This window comes from Mus caroli, unplaced genomic scaffold (assembly GCF_978045245.1).
Source record: "Mus caroli unplaced genomic scaffold, Mus_caroli_1 scaffold_2, whole genome shotgun sequence".
NCBI lineage: Eukaryota > Metazoa > Chordata > Mammalia > Rodentia > Muridae > Mus > Mus caroli.
Window position 1 is genome coordinate 44,541,695 of NW_028227257.1, and position 23,860 is coordinate 44,565,554.

General features: G+C 41.1%; 1 protein-coding gene across 2 annotated transcripts in view; it reads right to left on the reverse strand.

The window, feature by feature from the left end:
* The window catches only part of Plcb1 (phospholipase C beta 1), a 694,761-nt gene that overhangs the window by 85,505 nt on the left and 585,396 nt on the right, over nucleotides 1-23,860 (reverse strand). For both annotated transcript variants that reach the window (XM_085833870.1, XM_085833871.1), the window contains exons 28-31: nucleotides 8,311-8,387; nucleotides 8,121-8,210; nucleotides 7,256-7,313; nucleotides 6,564-6,650 (exon numbers count right to left, since the gene is read on the reverse strand). In XM_085833870.1, coding sequence (XP_085689996.1) covers nucleotides 6,564-6,650; nucleotides 7,256-7,313; nucleotides 8,121-8,210; nucleotides 8,311-8,387 — 312 coding nt within the window. The remainder of the gene's footprint in view (nucleotides 1-6,563; nucleotides 6,651-7,255; nucleotides 7,314-8,120; nucleotides 8,211-8,310; nucleotides 8,388-23,860) is intronic.

A 23,860-nucleotide genomic window follows, 5' to 3' on the forward strand; every position in this document is an offset into this window, starting at 1 on the left:
TCATACCAGAGATGAGTCACTCACCTGTCACTGAGATGTCAGAGGAGAAATAAGGAAAACTACTCTAGATCCCTGCTGTTGAGAAAAGAGGAGGGGCAGGGTAGGAAGGGAGGGCGCGGTAGCTATGTGATTAAATGTTTTTCAGAAATAAATGAAAATGCCCTAAGGCTTCCTGGAATTCTCTCTTGATGATGAGCGAAATTAAAACAGAAAACCTATGGCCTAAGAAACACCAAAGATAAATTAAGTGTCAGACTAAAAAAAAAAAATTACAAATTTATCGACTGGTTTTTATTTTGAGGCAGGCAGACAGTTCATTAAAAAGTCCTGTCAAAAGACAATTCCTGTAACAAGAGCCGTTAGCTGCAGAGTGATCAATATACATTGGGATATTTGCAACAGATTAAGGGCAAAATGCTAAAATAATCCTCTTTCAAATGTTCAGGGAAAGAGTAGAAGGTCCTCTGTATCATCATAACTTGTGGTTGTTCAAGCCCACACTGGCCGTGGCTGCTCTGTATTGGCAGCTGAGCTTTTGAATAACTTCTGACATGTTTCATATACATTAATTCTTTCTTATTGGCTTGGCAAACTCAGGTATAGAAATCCCGAGGAAACCAATTATGCCACCGAGTTGGAAGCCTGGACAGTGTTCTTGCAAGCATCTTCCAGATTCTGTGGTTGAAGTTTGCAAAAACATGTATCTTAGACACAATTGAAGACATACATTTAAAGGCTCAGTCAAACAGTTGACTGCCAGGAAACACGTATCTGAATATTTCTCTGGAACTGAGAATTCTGTTGAAAAGGAACTGAATGTCTATCAAGAATGTTTATTGTTTTTAACTTAATAAGTTTCAGTGAGACAATGGACAACTTGATCTCATGTCAAATCAAGGGTCAAGATATTTATTTCTTGTGTAAATTGCCTGTGAGGATCACACACCTCTATTTTATTTATTTATTTGTGATGCTCTCAGATGTTACATGCCAAGAGAGCAGACACTGTGTGCTCATTTAGAATGGAGACAAAGAACGAATTCCACCTATCACAAGGGTCTGCTACCTGTTGCAACGTGGGGGCAGTCCAAATTAGGCTTTCACACTGGGGCCATCATCTGCTCCTCATCAAAGAGGAACCGAAGACTGAAGATGCTGGTTCTGATGAGCCATGTTCTCCTTTGAATGATTTATTACAGGTTAGTAAGAACAAGGAGGACTCAGGGCTTCATCTGGAACCTGAGTTTGCTGCTGAGTGAAGACCCCACAAAGCTCTATTTTATATGAACCCTTTAAGGCAACTTGTTCCCTACTGGGCCAGTAAGATGTATTGCCACTGAAGTACCGTGGCTTTCACCAACTGGTGGTTCAAATTTCTTTCTTATATTAAACTTTTTTTTCTTTTCTTTTTTTAATTTGATATTTTCTTTATTTACATTTCAAATGTTATCCCCTTTCCTGATTTCCCCTCCCAAAACTCCCTATCTCCTCCCCCTCCCCCTGCTCACCAACCCACCCACTCCTGCTTCCAGAGGATGGCCTAGTCAGTCATCAATGGGAGGAGAGGCTCTTGGTCCTGTGAAGGTTCTATGTTAAATTTTTTAAATCTCCTTTTACGTTTAACAGATAAGAATAAAAAAAAAAAAAAAAAAAAAAGCCGGGCGTGGTGGCGCACGCCTTTAATCCCAGCACTTGGGAGGCAGAGGCAGGCAGATTTCTGAGTTCGAGGCCAGCCTGGTCTACAGAGTGAGTTCCAGGACAGCTAGGACTACACAGAGAAACCCTGTCTCAAAAAACCAAAAAAAAAAAAAAAAAAAAAGAATTTGTTTATCTACAAGGAAGAAAGACATGCAGATAAGTCTAGAGTAAGAGTGTTCTAAAAAGAACTTCCTCCTTATTAGGACCATGAGTGTGGATGCCAGCATGTGCCTATTGCACAGAAATGAAACAGATGAAGGCGGGTGAATTATTATATTCAATAATATTCTAAATTGCACTAAAGAAAGAGGAGGGATGCTATATAGTGGAATTTTTTTTTGCTATAAGCAAATGATTGTGCATCATCAGGTTCTACTTAGAATTTTTTCCTGCCCCCCCCCCCTTTTGAGAAGGAATGTTGTATTCCAGAGCTAACTATGACATTTGGGCATTTTTTCCTATGAAGGATGACGGCTATATAGTCAACTCCAGTTGTTTGTCAAAAACTCAGGATAGTTCATAAATTTCTAGATGTCATAAAACCAGTTTGCCTTACCATCCATCGTTCTTGGTGAACCTGTTTCATAGCTACTATTGATGGATTTTGTTTCCCTGAGATTTTCCTCTTTTTATTTGTTGCTGCCCTGATTAATTTTGGTCATATCTAATATCAAGCTCCAAGGCCCTTCCAGTATCATATTGAAATTTCAAATGCAGTGTTAGTCTTTTTCTGGTCTATATCCACAGTCAGAGGCACACTGCGGTCTACTCCATCATCCTAGCCTTTCCTAATCTATACTTGCTCTCTAGTGTTTCAGTGTCTATCTTCGTATCCCACACTTGATCTTGCCATTTCCCTCCGCTGATTATCCCTGCTACTTGCAGGTCTAGACCTGAAGCGTCCCCCAGAGGTCCACGAATCAACGCTTGGTCCACGGCACAAGTCTTACAAGGAATTCAAGGAACCTTTAAGTAGTGAGGCCTTGCTAGGCATGGCACCTTACGTACCTGTTTCTGATATTGTGTCACAGTGGCAGAAAGCTTTTGTTATCAATGTTTCTTCATTTGCTAAATATCTTACAATATTACCACATGTGATATGTTTTGTTTTGTTTTGTTGGAGACAGGGTCTTATATAAACGGCTTTATGCCTGATTGGTAGCCAAGGATGACCTATGAAACTCCTGATCCTCCTGCTTCCTCCTGCCAAATGCTGGGATTATAGATGTGAGCTACCATGGCTGGCTTCACGTGTGCTTTCTTATTTTATTATCAAAGCAATAGCTCTGAAAACACACTCTTAAGCTCCAAAGAACACACTTCAGCAAATGATTTAGGCTGACACCAAACAAACAGTTTTCAAGGGCTTCCTTCAAATCCGCTTTCAACAAGATGGCCATAAGAACAGCATCATAGACGAAGGAGCAAATTTATCACGGCACTTAGGTAGACTAAGAAATAAAGACAAGAGAATGACTTAGAACTCTGAGAAACACTTTAGATCCTTTCTAAGGACACAAGAAAGAAAGAATAAAAGTGGTTAAATATACAATTGTAGTATAAACTGCTCACTACCCCCAATTACGATTTATTCACTCTTTATTCAATGAGAAAGCATCAATTTTGTTTAGGTTTCTGGTGACTGTAAAACCAAGAAGCTGACCTCCTCCCACCTCTATGAATGAGTCTTAGGCACTCTAAGCCAGTCATGAATATTATGCTTTCTTTCTTGGGATTTGTTTAGGAACTAGAATGTGGCTCCATTATAGCACCACAGCAGACAAATCTATTTTGTGGGTATGTGGTGGTGGCAGGCCATTCTGGAAGGTTTCCATCACTCCTATGAAGGGAATAAAGTGAGGATTTTTTCCATTCTGGTTTTGAATGGTACCAGATAGGAAATAATGCAGGGGGGCTTGGCAGCCATCTCTCACTGGCTTTACAGCCTGAGGACAGCAAGCAACAACAATGAAATTCTAAAAATTCAGATTCTCAATAATATTGCTGAGTCACTAAACTAGCTACCCAACTCTAGAACTGAACACCCATCTCTAGAAGTGGTGAGCTATCCCTAGAAATGGTTACCCATCCTCAGAACTGGCTGCCCACTTGATGTGGTTTGAATGAGAAATGTCTCCTCTAGGTGCATGGATCTGAACACTTCATCCCAGCAGGTAACACTGTTGAGGTAGATTACGGAACTTTTAGGACATGGAGTCTTACTTGTGGAGGTACATCACTGCAGGTGATCTTTCAGGGTGTATAGCTTCACCCCACTTTCTGTTTTCTCCCTGCTTCCTGCCTGTGGGTAGAGATATACTCACCCAGTTTCCTGCTCCAGCAACCTGCTCTCCTATCTCCCTTGCCATTACATACTCTCTCCCACATTTCTCTCTCTCCACAATGGTAAACCAAATTAAACCTTTCTATGAGTTGCCTTTGGTCATGGTGTTTTATCACAACAGAAAAACAACTAATACAGCATCTACTGTATGCCTGGAACTGTCCTTCTACCCCTAGAATTATGACATGACTCAAACAGTAATAATGTCATTTATTAAGTTGGCACTATTTAAGACAATTATTTATTTAGTTTGCTAGAAATGTGGCCTCGCTATATAAGCTAGATGAACCATGAGCTCTCAGTTTTCCAGCCTTCATTTCCCAAGTTAATGGGATTATATATGTATTCAAGCATGCCCAGCGGGTTGAAATTGATTTTCTGTAAAACTGTACTCTGGTAGAGAAATTGCCAAAAGTTAGTAGCCAGTTTAATGTTTGGTTGAATACAGTGAAGAAGTTCTAAGGTGCTTCAAAAGGAACTAACTTAATTTGATTTTATTTATGATGACATAGAACAGTCACATATATGGTAGTATATGTCTATACTCCTAGCATGGGGATGCTGAGGGTGAAGGAACCTGAGTTTACATGCATGTACACGCATGCACAAACACACACACACACACACACACACACACACACACACACACACGGGATAGTGAGCTCAGTCAGTAAAATTCTTGCCTTGCAAACATGAGGACATGAGTTCAATCTTCACAATGTACACATATATGTATGCTTCCACACTCTGATAATCCCAGCGCTGCAGAGGGAAAGACAAGTGGATCCTGGGTCCCTAGCCAGGGAGCCTAGTCACTTGGAAAGTTTCAGGCTCATGTGAGTCCCTACCTCAAACAATAAATGTGGCCACAACCTAAGGAATTATCCACTGGCCTCCACATCATACACACATGTGTACCCACACATGTGTGAATAAACGTACATATAATATCTATGAATTACTTAAAGTAAATTGTGTAACTTTAAAATATGTGTATTGCATTTTGTCTATGGCTAAAATATTTACAATGCTGAACACACACATAGTCAAAAAGCAAAGCAAAACTGAAAGTATTATTAGTTGTAAATAAGGGTTCGTAGAGGTTTAAAACTGGCTATGAGATTCACCATAAGTAAATTTTATTACACCAGAATACAAAGTGGTGACAAACTCAACTTCAGATGCAAAACTCGAAACTTTATGGGTCTGAATATATATATATATATATATATATATATATATATATATATATATACACATTGTTCTGACTACTTAATATTTTTCTTAAATAATAGTCTAATCGGAGTCAAATTTAAAATAGTTGCGTACTTAAATGAGATTGATTCTGAAAAATACAGTGCCCCTCCCCCAATACGCCTTTAAGTCACAAAAAGCCAAAGCTAATCTGCCCTTGAGTGTTCTCAGGTTCAAGACTCCTTAATGTCACTACTCTTGTGGTTTGGAGGCATTACTATATTAAAGGAGTCACAGACCCTATGACCGAGGGGACCACTGGGTGGCCATGCTGTACACAGGGTCAGAATGGCTAACATATTGCTTCCAGGGTTCATCAGCTGCTTAGAAAGTTGTACATTTTAGGACTTCATGGATTGCTGACTCTGTGAATTCTATACATAATATTTTTAGGTCATGAGTGACTGTGGGCAACTCAATTCAAGGAAAGGGAGATTGTGTGGCAATTTCTAAAGTCCTACTAAAATGGCAGGGAGACCTAGAGAGCCCATTTTGTTTTAAGAGAAAGAAAAATATTCAGCAATGAATCAAAATGGCTAGAATGTCCTAGAACTGAGATGCTTTTGGACAACCTGTGAGCATTTGATTTACAGATAGGGTTTTCAACTCAGTGTCCATAGTAGACAACTGATTTCAACAAGCCACAAGTCCAACCTGCTTTGATTTGTTGTTTTGGATTGGACTCAGGGCCTTGTACATGCAGACCACTCTTAGTACCACTGAGCTACACTCCGAGCAGTAATATAATTTTAAAGGACAGTACAAATTAGTTGTTGCTATGGAGGCAAAGAGATTTGCTTTTCTTTTTTTCTTTCTCTCCCCGCCACGGTCCCCCCTCACCGCCTCCCCCTCCCCCCCCCCCCCCCCCCGTTGTTTTTATGGAAGACTTTGTTGGGTCAAGATCAGGGTGATCTTGGTGAAGAGTGTCCTCTGCTGGGCACATTCTGGTATTACAGCATTACAAGATGAAGGTGGTTGATTCAGATAAAAAGGCCCTTGCCCAAGCCATGTATCAGACTGGCTGAAACCAAATGTGTGGCGAGGGCACCGTGCACGCTCATCTTTTCGACAGACACCGTTGGTGGTGAGTACTTGCAGAATATTGCTGTATTTTTACTTTCACCCTAAATGGTGAGTTTTGCACTCAAGGGGAGACTGGAGATGTTGCTCAAGGTACTTACAAAGCCCAGGGGATTTTACTTTTATTGAATGGAAGGCAAATGAGCCAACTGTGTCTAGACATCCCGAATTTCTCAGCTCCATTTACCTTGGGCTTCTCATCGAGGATCTGCTGGCGGATCTCATTGTGTTTCTCCACGAGTTTTTCTTGTCTTTTACTTTGTGCTTCCTCTAACTGTAAGAAAGTTACCAAAAGAAAAGAGTCACTTATGAAAATAAAACAGTAACAACAACAACATACAACTTTTATGCATGTTACAAGAAACAAAACCAAACAACAACAACAACAAACCCAAAGGTTTTCAGATCTATGTTAGCAATTATTGAGCATTCTGGGCCAAAATTGGCCTTTGAACCTAGGTGATGGGAACACAGGACAGGGTGGGGTGGTGAATGGTGGATATACATTTTTGAAAATCTTTGAAAATTTCTATAACACAAATTTAAAGAAGCTTAAGGACTAATCTGGATGTGGACATAATCTTAACAGTGAAGGGATCTTTTGGGTACTGTCTTTTGTGTCATTTTTTTGGGGGGGAGGGTACCAACTTAGGCAGTGATTCTGCCCTACAGATTTTTATAGATATTTTATTTAGCTCTTTTATAATATGGTTGGCAACAGCCAGAATAAGTGCACCCTTATAGAGTATTACAAAACAGTTGGATGCTGGTGGCAACTAGGTACAAGGAGGCAACACTCTCCTCCTAGAAGTTCACAGTGAGGTTGGCAACTGTTTGTGTGGCGTTTGCAAAGGTGTGAGTGTGTGGGAGCAGACATACCCTCTTGATGTACTGCACCACCTCCTGGATGTATGATCGGATCATCTCTGTCTTCTCCCTAAATGGAAATAAGCCACAGATCATTATACCAATCCACCTGGAACTCTAGATGCCTATGCTTTTACTGTCTTTGTATAGCTGTTGAAAGAAAGGTCAAGCCTGTGTGTGTGTGTGTGTGTGTGTGTGTTTCGGGGTAACAATGACCATGTGTCTCCTCAAGCACAGGCCCTGTTTTTATTAGATGCTCCCAAGGTTGTCTAACAACTTGAGAAATGAGTATCTAGTCATTTCCCCAAAGAGATCACTTTACTTTCTTTCTCAAAGGCCCAGAGTGCCACTGTTTGAGAGCTCACTGAAAAAGCCATAAAGAAGACTGTGCTGGTTTGAGCGAGAGTGGCCAGCTAGAGTTCATAAGTTTGAATGCTTAGTAACCAGGGAGTGGAATTTAGGATTAGGATTAGGAGGTGTGGTCTCATTGGAGGAAGGCTGTCACTGGGGTAGGCTTTGAGGTTTCAGAAGCCCAAGTTTGCCCCACCCCTTAATCAGGATATAGCTTTCAGCTACTGTGCCAGCAACTTGAGCGCCTCATGCTCCCTCCCGCCTTGGTGATAATGGACTAACCCTATGAAACCATAAGCAAACCCACAGTGACATTCTTCCTTTTCTCTGACTTGCTTTGGTCATGGTGTCTCTGCACAGGAAGGGAACAGGGACTAAGGCAGGAGTCATGTAAAAGAGTAATTCAAGGAGAGACTTTACGAAGGGCCATTGGTTAAGACACTGGTTCTCTCACAGGGAGCACCTGCTCCTCTCACAGGGAGCACCTGCTCCTCCTTCCAGATAGGGAGGACTACTTTCCACTCACTCTTCCATCTGGCTTTTGTCTTTGGACTTGGCTTCTGTTATCTTCTCTTGCCTCTTCTTATCCATTTTCTTCTTTAATTCCTTCTTCTCTCTAAATTTACAATGGGGGGAAAATCAGACCAATTGAATAGCAAGCATCCCTTGAAGCATTCATGTATATTCAGGCTGAATGTGAGGGGATGGAGGCTTACTTCTCGCAGATTTCCTTCAGCTTCTTTAACTGATTGTTCTGACACTCTTCTGCAACATCTGTCAACTTCTGAATAAGCTGGGGGAAGAAAATGCCAGTTTGATGTTTTCTGTGATCACAGGCACAGGCCCCTGCCCTTCCCACCCCAAACACCAGCAAGTGTACTTAAGACAACCTGCAGTAGGGCTGAGCTGTTGTTAGAATCACAAAAACCTGACTTTGGCAACGAAAGCATGATTTTTAAGGTATCACATGATCTGTTTTTTGTTTTTGTTTTTTTAAGATGAACTCCCTCTGATTTTCTCTCTTAATTGAATGGCTGTCATTCTCGTTCCTGAAGCTTGGCTCAGTCAGTACAAACACAGCTAGGAGTGTGGACCTGGGTTCTTACCTCTACTCTGTAACACAATAAAAGTATTTGGGGGCTGGGGATATAGATTAGTGGCAATAAGCTTGGAAGGTATGAATTGGGCTAAGATCCACCTTTTCTGAACCAGTATTTTCTTGATTATAAGTCATACTGTGGCTACCTTTTCCTCTAGTAGGTAGTGTGAAGCTTAAATAAAATAATAAGTAAATTAGAGTCAGCTGTGCAGAATTCTGTGTTTCTGAGTAGGTTTTTGCGGCTGTTGTTGACTTGCTTTGAGATTAACATCAGTTACCCAACTCAGAAAATGATGTAATGTCCTGGTGAGGTAGCTTCAGTTGACACAGAGAGCATCAGGAATGCTTTCCTATGCTGCTCTTAAAACCTGGGTGCTGAGCATGTAATAACCGTATCATGTGATGCATATTTTCTTCTTGAATCAAGATTCACGACAGCAGCTACTGTATCTTTGGGTCATCTGCACTCCTATGGTTCCCACATTCAGTACACGCCTAATGAATGTCAACTACTTGAGAGTAAAATTTCATGCTGATCAACTGTGGCCTCCCTTTCCCCAGCCTGGAACCTGCTTGCTCAAGGGTGGAGCTACCTGCTCATTCGTCCTGCCACGCCTACTGCTGAACCCTGTCGCTTTGCTGCTTGGAAGAGGCACACACGTGTTCGTCCTGCTACTGGACCCTGAGTTACTTGGCGGGAAATCGGGTTCCCTCCCCCTTCCTTTATAACTGAGTGTCTGGAAATAGTAAAATTGAGCTTTGATCAGAATGTTGTCTTAGCTCCATTCATTCTTCCGCCCCGTCTAGATTCCTCTCTTTTTAGCTCGAACTGCCATTCTCAGTTGAACCGTTCGTGTTGTGGACTGCGGGCAGGCCACAACAATCAACCCTCACTCTCTATTCCACACCGAAAGTCTGTGGAACCCCAGGTGGCTGGAGCAACAGACCTCAGCCCTTCCACTGGAACATAAAACATATGGCCTGAACTTTCCTTGAGAGGCCTCACTAGTATTTTCAAAGTGTCGAATTTCTTCCTCCAAATATACAGAACAAGATGAGCCTACTAGTCTAATATAAGTAATATCTCTTATAGTAACAAGGCAGCCATCCCTTAAGATCCACGGAAGATTAGTTCTAGAACCCCTATTGTGCACCCAAATCCATGAATGCCTTATGCTAAATGGTATAGCACCTGGCATAATGTTCGCATACACTCCTGTGTACTGTAAACCATTCTCATACTCTTTATAATAGCTAAAACATTCTAAATGCTGACAAATAAATTCAGGCAGGTTCTACAATCTGGGCTCTTCACCTCTGTCTGCTGCTGCTCTTCCCTGTGCTTCAGAAGTTACTTTCAAATCCCTTCAAGGGGCTGGGGAGATGGCTCTAGAGGTAGAGCCCTTGCTTCGCTAGCATAGGGACCTGGGTTCTCATCTCCAGCACCCACGTAAAAAGCAGGCCTGGTCATTCCTGTGTGTAACCCCAGTGTTGATGTCAGAGGCTTAGAGAGATCCATGTTCACTTATGATAAACAGGAAAGTCCCAGCATCTGAATGGAAATAGCTATCAAGGAGAGCATGGGCCACAGAATGCCCGTGTCATCATTCAGGAGAGATGGCCTCAGCACAGCTGCTGTAGTTGAGGAAATCACACTGTGAGCAGTGCCAGGAATCAAACTATCCAACAATGCTGTTGTCCCTGTCCCCAAGGACTCACAGAAGGCTTTTACTCTGACCCAGGCTATCACCTCACCTCTGCGTTCCTTCCCCCCCAGAGGACCTGTCTCCTGTTTCATTTATCCCACATGCATCACAGAAATTATTCAGAGATTCCCCACTTTGCTCTATCAGATTCACTTGGGAAGACTTCTTAAGGACACAGATTGCAAGGCCTTGTTCCAAGACCTATGAACTGGTGAATGAGTATTTCCATAACCTTGTCCAGGAATGTGGATGCTTACGTGGTCCCTGGGGTACTTTGATCCTGTTACTCATGTGTCCTCTGATGACCAGCTTCAGTGTGATAAGGACACACATTAGAAACGAAAACTCTCAGGCCTTCTCCTAGACCAAGAATTCAGAATTTGTAATCCTAGAATCAAGATTCCTAGGACAAAATGTGCGCCTTGGAATTTGAAGAACCCTGTCTGGATTATTGAGGAAGATGCTGACACCATTAACGAAGCCATTTCAGTTTGTGTGGTCTATGTCTCAGAATCTTTGGAACTTTGTATTCTCTTCACTACTCCCAACGGAGTGCCCTCATCTCTGTAACCAGAATGGTTTAGACAGCTTGGGAAGCACACACACAATTCCCGACAGACCATATACCATATTGTAGGTCCTTCATTTGGCTGGTTTGCTTTTCCCCACTAAATTAAGTTTCTTTACTTCTCTTCATGTCTTTTCTACTTCTGGAGGGATCAGAAAAAAATTCCCTATTTTTCTCAGAAATGCCTGGTTTTATGGGATAAACTCCCTCTGTAAAAAACCTCATCTTTCTCTCTCCTCCCAGAACCATGCCCTCTTGTCTTTGCCTAGTAAGCCTAACTGTGGATGTTCCTCACTTCCCTACCTCAGCATCTGCATAAGTGAGCAGAGGCTTCCTCTGTTCCCAGAGACAGGACTTTTCCTTTGATCAGGCATCTTTATTCAACTCAAGGGCATGCAAGGCTTTCCCCTACCTTCTTGGGTAGTTTCATCATCCACTGAATCACAGACATCTGTACATTTTTCTACACAGCACGGCTTTCTGGTAACAAGAACCCTGGTGCACATACCTACAAGCTGCAGTCTATCTTGCAAGCATTTCTTCCCTGTCTGCAGCCTCATGTCAACTTTTCTACTGCAGCCCAGAGATTTTCCCTTCTTATATGTCTCCAAGACTTAGCTGGCCCTATCCCCAGATATATTTCAATTTGCAGATTCTCTTTTAACATTGGCATTCATCATATTGTAATAAACAAGGCAATAGTTTGCTTCCAGAACTGTGTGCATACACCTGTGTGCACACTTTCCCTTCACACTATTCCATCCTTTCAGTGACTCCTTTGTGAACAGGACATAGGACAAATAAAAATTACTTCCGTGATTGTAGGCTCCCTTGAATTGTGCCATTGTACCTCAACAACTCTTATCTGAAATCTGTATAATTAAGATGCTTGTATCTGTTTGTATCCAGGTAGCAGGATGAGCACCAACACAGTCTGTTAGTAGTGTCTGTTAAGTAGATGATATATATGCATACACAGTGGGTCTCTTTCCTACCTCACCAAGAGAAGGCATGGGCCCATCTGGGCTTTCCCACATAGCACTGTTTCTCTGGGAAGAGCTTGTTCTGTTTTCTGGTTCACATTTGGCTCCCATGGAAACTGTTGTATTCTTCACCCCCCATTCTCTGGCCAAAGTCATTGATCCAGGAAATCACTGTTCTAATCATAGCTTGCCTTCTGGCCATGTGTGACTGCTCTAAGGTAACAAGGCTGGCCAATCATGAACCTAGTAAAGTTCTTCCCTAAAACTCACCTACAGGTCAAGAAAGAAAGAAATGAAAACCTTGTCTTGTCCCCGTTTGAATAAGGATAACACTAAAATTAGAGGGGAGCAAAAGGAGGAACAGTGGTAATAATTACATGAGGGCTACAGGAAGTGTCTGGATAGGCTTCCTGAATAAGCTGTTTCTGGATCCATCTCTGTTAATTTTCTTCTTTACATTTCCACAACTTTTTTTTTAAAGAATAATGATTCTATCCTGTTTATTTTTTTTCCTAGTATATACTATTGTTCAAGTTAGTCCAGTGTAAGTTTCTAACTCTTGTAATCTAAAGAAACTTTACAAAACAAAAGAAAACAAAAAGTAAACAAACAACAACAAACAAACAAACAAAAAAAAACTCCAAACCAAAACCAAACCAAACCAAAACAAACCAAAACAAAACAAAACAAAAACAGCCAACCAACCACATGAAAAAAACCCCAAACTAAAAATGTCTCCATTGTTCCCTCAATAAGGTGAAGAAACTTGGGTTTTGGTTCAAAGTTTTCACTCTATGAGATATAAACACAGGATCTAGAAGAGTGGTTTTCGTAGTGATGGAAACACTTTAACAAACCTAAGAGAAGAGGAGATTAGCTTTTGGAGTTAAGTGTTAGCTCCAAGCTTCTCCAGGGACAAACAAAGTAACAATGGAACAGAGATATAGAGTTCCTAGGAAATGAACCAAGAGTCCATATGGTAATCTGGAATTCTACATAAAATGTTTAATTTTAACTGTTATAATTTAGTTTTCCTCTAACAGACACATCGTCTTTACTTCGCTTACTATTTATGGCAATCCCCTAGATAAATGTCCAAACAATTTAAAAAAATCAAAACCCAAAAAGCAAACCAAACACATAAAAAAAAAAAAAAAAAGAAAGAAAACAAAACTAAAGCCCCAGAGACTAGAATTTCACGCTTGTTTTTAACTGTGAACTAAATTTCTATTGGCTTAGTCACTGGAAGAAAGAATTTTTTTTCCCACAGATAAGTACAATTCCCCGTTGCTAAGTCAAAGAGGATAAAAGATGTGTGGATAGAAATTTGCAGTCTTTTCTGAGCAGGATGACTTTGGGAGGTAGATGCCCAGTGTTAAATAGGCTCCCACACAGTTCCCCCTCCTTTGTTGCTCCCATTAGTTCCTGGTGAGTGTCAAAGTCCCTCTAGTGATGTTTTCCTGCGAACTGCTCAACTTCTCAGTTATGTAGTGATGCAAAGAGCAAACACAACACTGAGAGTTTAAAGACAAGGTAGATGTTTACTCTGGGGAGTCTGGACCACTGAAGTCGGAAAATCTTCATTCCTGAATCCAGCAACTCCTTGCTGGGCATCTATGGTATTGTGAGACCCCGACTTAAAGTGTTTCTCCCAGAAAGGTAAAGCCCCTGGATGTTCCCCAAGCTTGTTTTCCCTGATCTCTAAAAATACAGCTGGAAAGAAGCTCTTTGTTCTCTAGAGCCAGCAAAAAAGCCTTTTTGTTTCTGTGCCTTACAGCCAGAGATGCGATGATTGTGGGGAGACCTAGCCAGGCGCTTGCTTGGCTCCCTGTGACAAGGACACCTGTTAGAGAAGCCTGTAGCCAAACTCCTCCCAACTCCTCCCAACTCTCCTCCCAACTCCTCCCAACTTCTCCCAATTCCTCAGCTAGCTGTTAAAAGCCCCCTACTGTTACCTGCCTCCCCTGCAGGGGAGTTCTTCCTCAGCTAGCTCACAATAAAGTCTCTTGCAGTTCGCATCAGTTGTGGTTTTCTCTCCAGTTATTGGGGTGCCGGCCAGCTCATCTCGGGACTTGAGCAGAAGTCTCCCCAGTTTCGGGGTCTTACAGTATCACAGACAGTCTGACTGTGAGCATTGGAGAGCCCTGTTCACAGTGAGCTGACTTTCTCCATTAATTTGTCAGAGACTAAAGTTTTGGCTGAAAAGATTGCCATCTTGCTTACTCTCTAAAACAATCTTTCACTCCCAGGCAACCATTATTCATTTTTATTTTCCACAATTAAAGAGAATTGATACCTACTCACTTGACCCTACATGTTTTGGTGCTATATGTTTACTGGAGAGCTCAGGATCAGGACCAGGAACTCATACATGACAAGAAAGTACTCTACCACTGAACTAGACAGAAATATTTGTACTTACATATTTACATGATTCATAGATGAAATTTCCTTTATTCCAGAAAGAAAGAAAGAAACTTGAAAGTCTGACCAGCGTCCCTATTCATTGTAAATAATTGCATCTAACTTATTCACTCTGGGTTTGTACCACGATAAGTGCCACCTTTAGTTATGGGGAGATGGGACTGGAATAGCAGATATGCTTCCTTAAAGGACATGTTTGCTACCCTTTCATGAGGCTATAACTTACAGTACTTGAACAGCTTTTGACAAATTGGTAAGTCTGATGCAGGAGCTGTAGCCTATTTTGTAGACTAAGTGACACATGATGAGTTGTGCCACTGCAGCTCTTTAGGCCTTCTGATTCTAAAAGCCACAGAGGCCACTTCAGAATAAACGAAATAAATACTAATTGCTTGAAATAACTATCATTGCAAATAGGGGTTTTCAGCTAGTTAGAAATGCAGACCTGACTCGAGGAGATAACATTTGTCTTGCTTGTAACTTGCTTATAAATCATGGGCTCTATGGTCCATTTGGATGGAAGGCCCAGAAGAGCTGCCTGTGAAGATACGTATCATGTCCATCTTTTCTTTCTTCTCTAAATATAAAATATATCATTTTCTAGATGAAGTGCAGTCATTCTTGCAATTCAAGGTGTTCAAACTAAAGATCAGTCATGTGGATTTTATTTTAGAATTTTTCTTACACAAGAATATCTTCCTCCTAAACTCCTTTATGCTGACACAAACAAAGTTATTCTCTGACTTGCCTTGGGTTTTGCTGTTCATTTATGTTTTCTTTAATTTTTACTAAATAACCATCAGCACCACTAAATCAAATCAAGACGATGCATATTGTATATGAGAGAGAGAGAGAGAGAGAGAGAGAGAGAGAGAGAGAGAGAGAAAGAGAGGGAGAGAGAGACAGACGAGGGTTTAAAAATCTGTTGCTTTAAACTAGACATTCTAATTATTACTTTAAATCTCTGGGAGGTGAGTCATCCTATATTCTATAATATGAGACTAACGTCCTAGTGAAAGGAGACTTTCTAAGAATTCCTGTATAAACATCTTGTTTTAGAAATAGGGATACAGGGAAGAGAGGCCCCTTGGTCTTGCAAACTTTATATGCCCCAGTACAGGGGAACGCCAGGGCCAATAAGTGGGAGTGGGCAGGTAGTGGAGCAGGGTAGGGGGAGGGTATAGGGGACTTTCGGGATAGCATTTGAAATGTAAATGAAGAAAATATCTAATAAAAAATGGAAAAAAAAGAAAGAAAGAGGGATACAGATACCAAAAAGGTGAAATAGTTTTATCAAAAGGTACATATGTGAGAACACAAGCCACTGTGCCTTCCCTCAATCCTGTGCTGATTATCTGTGGTAAAGAACTCTTACCAGATTCAAGCCACTTGGTTAAGTTTCCATGAATTTTCCTATTAAATCTCACATTTGAACTATAAGTGATGCCCACAGATTGTTTTTTTTTTCTTCTAAAATTAGCTCTGAATCTATGCCTTTCCCTGCACTCCCACTTTGCATTGTGATTGAGCTGCTCAAAACGAAGAGTCTAGTTCTCGAACTTTTGACAAGTCCTATGACTTGACTTAAACAACATAATAAAAAAGAAGAACTCTTGAGAGAGTTCCTATAAAGGTTAGGAACTAGTAAGGGACCAGTGGGGATGAGAAGATCTTCCAAGGAAGGACAAATAGTGCAGTGTTATAAAGAGATAAAGGGAACCTGGATAGGAGGATTACATGGGGGAGGAAGATGAAAGGGTAGGGTAGAGGAGGGAATGTGGGGAGAGACAGCTAACAATAAAAACCTTTTGAAAAATCATAAGGATACCTATTACTGTAGAAGCTTCTGAAAATACATAATACATGAACACAGATACCACACACACACACACACACACACACACACACACACACACACACACACACACGCACGAGTAAGGTCACATTGCCAAAGATATAACTTACTTATATCATTGAACATGGAGAAACAGAGATTCCAGATTTGAGACTTCATCCCTATTGATTAGCATTCACATTACTGGAAGGCATTTTGCACCGTATCAGAAGAGAAAATGAATTATCAACATTACCCAGCTACAAAACCTGTGACCTACAACAGAGACTTTCATACAAGATATACATCTGCAATAGTGACATAATTCTTATAGTAGTAGTCAACCATTTTTTTAAAAAAAAATAGTTTTAATGCCTACTATATGAGATGGAAGTCATACCTGGCACTTATAAACTGTCCAATACCCTGAAGTTAGATAAGTTATATGCCCTGGGTGAAAATCTACTACTATTACTCTGCTAAAAGAATATAGAAAAAAAGTCATGTAATTCTATATACTCATAGATCAGAAAAACACTTAATCCTCAACATTGCATTAATTCTCTCCTTGCATGCAGTAGTTGGTAATTAACACAGAGACCCACAACTGGACAATGTGCAGACACTGACAGCCTTTGGATGACTCAGATTCTACATAGCATGTCTTTATCAAATCCCTCCCCTTAAGACTCATGGATCTATGAGAAAGAGGAGGTAGGAAGATTTTAAGAGCCAACGGTGGTAGCTGACTCCAAGAAACAGTGTCCTCTTGATATAAAATGACAAATGCATGTAAGATGAACTCAGAGACTGACAGCATGCACAAGCTGTATATAGGTTCAAACCAGACAAAATCCCTGCACTGAAAGAGGGAAGTAGATGCAAAGCCACGCCCTACCCAGGGAGTCTTTTGTAGTTGGAAACTGCTGCGAAAGGGAAGGGAATGGTCCATGTCTACAAGTAGTTGGAGCAGATAAAATAGACTCCATTTTCTTGTGTGTGCACTTTTTGTTTTGTCTTGGTCTATTTTTGTCTTATTGGGGTTTTTTATTGGTTTGTTTAGATTTTTGCTTTTTTGGAGTTTGTGGGGTTGTGAGTGTGTGTATGTGTGTGTGTGTGTGTGTGTGTGTGTGTGTGTGTGAAAGAAAGTTGGGTGGATAGGGAGATAGGGATAATCTGGAACGAGTTAAATGAGGGAAACAAAATGATTTAAATATGTTGCATAAAAATGTTTAAATAGAAAGATATTTTTAATTAATATGTTGTATATATACATATATATGTACATATATACATATATATATATATACACACATATATATACATATGTATACACACACACACACACACACATACACATATGAGCTAATTCAATTAGGAGGTCAGGACCTGGCTATAACACCACTCCTCGGAAGGCAGCTTCACTACCATCCAGAAACTGCCCCACTTGGGAATCCATCCCATATACAACCACCAAATCCAGACACTATTGCATATGCCAGAGAGATTTTGCTGACAGGACCCTGCATAGCTCTCTCTTGTGAGGCAATGCCAATGCCTGACAAATACAGAAGTGGATGCTCACAGTCATCTATTGGATGGAACACAGTGCCCCTAATGAAGGAGCTAGAGAAAGTATCCAAGGAGCTAAAGGGGTCTGCAACCCTATAGGAGGAACAACAATATGAACTAACCAATACCCCCCACCCCCCAGAGCTGTGTCTCTGGTTGCATATGTTGCAGAGAATGGCCTAGTTGGCCATCAATGGAAGGAAGGGGCCCTTGGTATTGTGGAGATCATATGCCCCAGTACAGGGGAATGCCAGGGCCAGGAAGAGGGAGTGGGTGGGTTGGGGAGCAGGGAGGGGGGAGGATATAGGGGGCTTTGGGGATAGCATTTGAAATGTAAATGAAGAAAATGTCTAATAAAAAATGATATACCTTTCCTTCCCAAATTCCCTGCCTCCTTGCATATTCCCTTGGGGCCTTCAGGAGATCCATCCAGGTCTGCATATACTTTCTGAGCCCTGGCAATCCAGTCAGGTCTGTGTACAGTTTCTGAGCCCTGGCACAGGAAGATTTGGGTGCTTGCCAGAGCCTAAGCAGGTTATTAAACTTCCTGGTACTTCAGGCTTCCTTCCTCATGGGATTCCCTCCACCAGTGTGGTTGCCCTTAGCCATGGATTTGTGGTTGACCTCCATGCCAGCTGATTTCAAATGACCCAGCCTTTTATCTTTATACTTCCCATTTTCATCCTCCATGTTAAGGATTTACAGTTTTCTTGCCCCCAAAGTTTCCCTTTGAGCATAGAGTAAAGTGTCTCTGAGTTTCCACTCATGCCCATTCTTAAATTCTTTTATTACTGAGATTGGGAACCCCAATGAGGAATCCTAATTTCTCTAGCATCATAAGGTGGCTCCAGCAAGACTTCCCAAAGCATGCACTTCTTGTTTTTTATTCTTTCATGGCCAGAGGAAAACATGCCATTACTGTAGCTCTAGATGGCATCAGTACGTACATACTCCTCACTTGGACAGTTTCTTCCAGTGTCAAACTTCACTCTCAAAAGCAAAGTAGGAATAGATAGAAACAGGCAGTTTGTAGAAAAGAGTAATATGAATGGCTAGTATCCACCCAGAAATAGGCCATCTATGCTCATAAGTAAGGTTACATATTCTGAAATAAACATTACTTCCCACTATTTGCACTGGCAAGGAAAAAAAGAAACACCAAACAAAGCAAAGATAAACTCTTTTATAGCAAAGGTATGGAAATCAGACCACACTGGTGATGGGGTATATTGGTACCCCATCTTTCTAGACAGTGATCTGTTACCATATTTAGCACAATGACCTTGTGATGGTTTGTATATGCTTGGCTTAAGTCATGTCACATTAGGAGGTGTGGCCTTGTTGGAGTAGGTGTGTCACTGTGAGCGTGGGCTTTAATAACCTCGTCCTAGCTGCCTGGAAGCCAGTCTTCTAGAAACCTTCAGATGAAGATATAGCACTCTCAGCTCCTCCTGTACCATGTCTGCTTGGGTGCTGCCATGCTCCCACCTTGATGATAATGGACTGAACCTCTGAACCTCTAAGCCAGCCCCAATTAAATGCTATCCTTGTAAGAGTTGTCTTGGTCATAGTGTCTGCAGTACAGCAGTAAAACCCTAAGACAGACCTCCACAGCACTGGTTTAATGACATAAAGAAAAATGAAAGGAAAACAAAAGCAACTCAAAGTATATTAATTATACCTTGGATATATTAATCTGTTATACTGTGAAATAATTCATAATCAATGAACATTAAAAATATGATATAAAATATCACTTATGGCCACGTGCTAAATAAAAGGAGCAAGTTGCAGCCTATGGATTTATATCTCCTCTGTGTGTGTGTGTGTGTGTGTGACCAACTCCATTAGGGAACGATAGAAAAACTGACAAATAATGCATGTTCACAATTCCTTCATTTATTGTTCTGCTATTAAAAGCCTTTACTTATTTGTCATTTCTGGTTAAAAAAAATTGTAGCATTTTAGGGAACGATAGATGATTTCATTTTTGAGAATAAAAAATGATTCTGTACTAAAGTCAGAACATGAGAGAAAAACAGATAACAGGACCCCAGCAAACCATGGTGAACGCCCACCCTGTAATTACTTCTGGCGTGTGTATCTCAGGCAGGGCCACAGAGGGAGGAGACTCGAGAGTGTCACAGCAAGCTGGAGCACAGAGTCAGCACAAATTGTCAAAAGGAAGACCGTGAGTTCTCTCCAGTTGCACCAGGAGCTCGATCATGACAACACATTTGAGTTTGAAGTACTTCCTAGGCAGTTCATATATCACACAAAATAAAGATGTTTACTTGTAAACAGTATTCTATGCATAGTTCTCTTATTCTTCCCTGCAGTCTAATGGACTGATAATTACTCGTTTCTTCAATGAACAGATAAGAATTCTAAATTCAGTGGCCACATAGCTACTCACTGGGCAGCAATGTCCCGTGAGGGGGTATTTGATTCTAACCCCTGTATCATCATCATAGCCTATGAGGTGTTCTACTCATAGGTGGTGACAACCACCACTCAGAGCTCTGGATTAAAAATGCATCTTTTGGTCCTTTGGGGTTGACAGGTTATTAGAGGATTCAGGGCTGTGCGTGCTTATGTTGATTTGTCTTAGAATAGCTGCTCATATGACCGACATGAGGACGTGTACAAAGTTAAGGGGAAATGAAGAAGAAATGGATAGGCAGAGCATATGTGAGAGGCTGGAGTTTATGGGTCAGTGCTAGCCTAGTATTAGCGAGGCTCAGATTCAATTCCCAGCACTGAAAGAAAAAGAAAAAAAAAAAAAAAAGGAAAGAATGGAAAGTGGAGGCCAAGCATTCTGACTGTGAATGTGATGCAGGCTTTACTATTGACGGTTACTGGGGATAATAATGTGGAACTCCTATCAAGCGTTATCACTTATTAGTGACTTTTAAACATAAAACCTCACCAGTGATGTGGTGCACAACTTTAAGCCTAGTACCCACAATTTTAAGAAGCAGGTGACTCTTTGTGAGTTGGAGACCAGCCTAGTCTACATAGAAAATTCTAGACCACTCAGATCTATAGAACCATAATTTAGTTCTCAGTTCGCACAACAGGTGGCTCGTAAGTGCCAGTAACTTCAGCTCCAAGAGATAGGATGCCCTCTTTGGGTCTCCATGGACACACACACACATGGTATAACATCACAGAGACACACAAATGCAATAAAAATAAGTTTTTCAAGTTAAGATCTTATCCGAGTGGCATAAAGAAAACACAAGGGTTTTTCCCATGGCCTGGGTGCATAAGACATTATCAGGGGGAGCTTCAGTTCCTTTCTAGGAGCCAGGGTCCTTTTGGTAGTGTAAATACTAAGGCCATTCATGAGGCTCACAAACTTGAATGGGTGGTGGTGGGGTTCCATCTCTGTTTTCACACATCCATACTAAAGCACTGTGAATACAGCCAGGCAGCCCCAGCAGGGATATACTCAGCCATGACAGACAGATGCTAGCCAGCCAGCGCACTGAACAAGTTGTGAAGGGCACAGTGTTTCCCATTTTAATTAAAGCGAACATTTGGCTGATTCTAAAATGTACTGATTTTGAACCCAGACAGGTGTTTATCATGCCTCTTCAACTTGAGTGTATGCAGTGTCACCCAGGACTCAGCTGAAACACAGAACATGAGATAGCAGACCTGGGATGAACCTGCAATCTGTCTGTTGAATGAACAGGTTCAAAACCACTGAAACTACTATCTATGCAAATTGTGTTATTACATATCTCCTGTGTTAATAGGAACAATGGCTTCAATGGCAGTTAATAGTTTCCAGATTTGGTAAACTGTTGCCACATCTTTGCTTTTCTGTCAGCTTACTGATGCCTTTATGACTGATTTCATATTAAAATTGGTATGACTGTTAAAATTCCATGTCACGTCCTTCTCAAGTGATTTTACTTATTTTGTCTTTGGCACCTATCAGAATATTGGGTTGAAGTTACATTTTTCAGTGGATATTTGGTTAGGAGTTTGTTGATGTCAGGGCTTCTTAGTCTCTGAAATGCAGAAACTGTAACCCATGCACTTCTCACCCTAAAGCCGTCTTAGGAAATGAAATAACTTCTCTTTAAATTTCCCATCACCCCTGTACCCAGGGCCTGCTGACTTCTAAGTGGCACTTGGCATTTGTCTAATCTAGCCTGGGTAGCCCGCTCATCATCCAGACACACCACCAAAGATAAAACTGTCACTTTCAGTCAGCTTTCTAGCAAGAATGTCTCCAGCAAACCAATCTCCAGTTATTACATTTGGAATTGGAAAGTCTGGTATTCGTGTTGGAAGCAGAGTGAAGGAGTGTGAACTGCAGAAGTCAAATGGCCTTGAAATAAGCTGTGAGCTCTCAGCGTTCTTAACAAAAGTCTTCCTAAGTGGTTTATCTGAGCTCCAAGCTCACAAACACTGCTGTGATCCAGGGAACATTTTGAGAAGGTTGGTTAACATTTGATCTGTAACCTGGGGTGTGTTGATCTGGACACATATTTATGTTGTATGATAACTTAGGGCTACAGAGTGTGTGTTTCCTTTCTTCAGTTGAAGGGAGAGGACACACATTCTAGCATTTCACCTCTGCCAGGGCTTTGATATCTCCCACACCACAGTAAGTGGGATTCAGCCTCTTTCCACGTTCTTCAGTGTGGCCCTTCCCTGTAGTGTCTCCTTCATCCCATTTGCAGCTGAAGTTCACCTCCTTTCCCAGGACACATACAGACAAGAGGGCTTCCTCGGCTGCTAAGGCTTACTTCCCAGGCACTCTCTGATTTCTTTCTTTTTTTTTTTTTCCTTTTTTCTTCTTTCTTTCTTTCTTTCTTTCTTTCTTTCTTTCTTTCTTTCTTTCTACTTTTTTTTGAGAATCACTGATGAATACCAGCTTCCCTCTTTATTTGACTATATCACTTTCTCATAGCCATGACCCTGTTCTTGGTGAATGGAGTCTTGGCCAACTCACTATGGATGGATTGTCTGGACTTCTTAGTAGTATTCATAATGTTAGTTAACTTGAGTCCTCTGTTGACGAACCCAGGATTTCACAGTATCTGGGGCCAGCCTTGGTCTCACCTGAGCCTGGGACCATCCCTTCCTGGAAAACCAGTTCTCACTATGGAGTCAAGGGATTTTCAGAAAGATCTTTGTGGATGTTATTCCATGTCAGCTACTTGTTCAAAAACAGGTCTTCCCTCAGCCTGACACCCTTATATGGTATCTACCTAGCTCTGAGGACAACCTACACAAGACAGTCCCTCCAAATCATAGATCTGTATCCTCTACATTAAATCCCATCTGCCTTACACAATATTGATGGAACCACTCTGTTAGTCTTACAAGATCCAGCCTAGACACTTTGTGTGTCACTCCTTTTGTCTAGAAACCTTCTTCCATGTGTGTGCCTGGACCAGGCCTTTAGCTCAGGACTCAAATGTTGCCTTATCAATTCATCTGTCAGTCCTTCCTGCCAAGTTTCTTTAAAGTTTTGGGATAGAGTCTCAAACATCTATTTCCTAATAGTGATATTATTTTTCTCATGATCCCTCTCACTACTTAATATATTAAATTTTCTGCCAACTCATGCTGCTTATGGTCCATTCCGCCCCCTGCCCTTTTAAAAGGTTAGCTCCAGAAGGGCAAGAATTGTTTCGAGTTTTGTCCAACATTTGTTTGAAATGGACAAAGTAGTTTTTTCCTTTTGGGATGATAAAAGTTACAGTGTTGATTATGGTGATGGCTGTTCTTAATTGTGAGCATGCTGATATTTTACATTTTATGTGATATGTGAAACAAGTGAGAGAGAGAGAGAGAGAGAGAGAGAGAGAGAGAGAGAGAGAGAGAGAGAGAGAGAGAATGCAAGCCATCCAAAAGAAATAATGCATGGCTATGTTTCACATGAGCAATAAACAACACAAAGCAAGCCCTTCATCACAACATTGGCATGCGATATGAAGTAGAAGAGGATTCTGTGTAGTGGTTAGGAAGCAGAGACTCTACAGTCAGATGGACAAAGTTCAAATCACAGATGCACTACTTTCTAGTCATAACACCTTGGAAAAGTCACCACATGG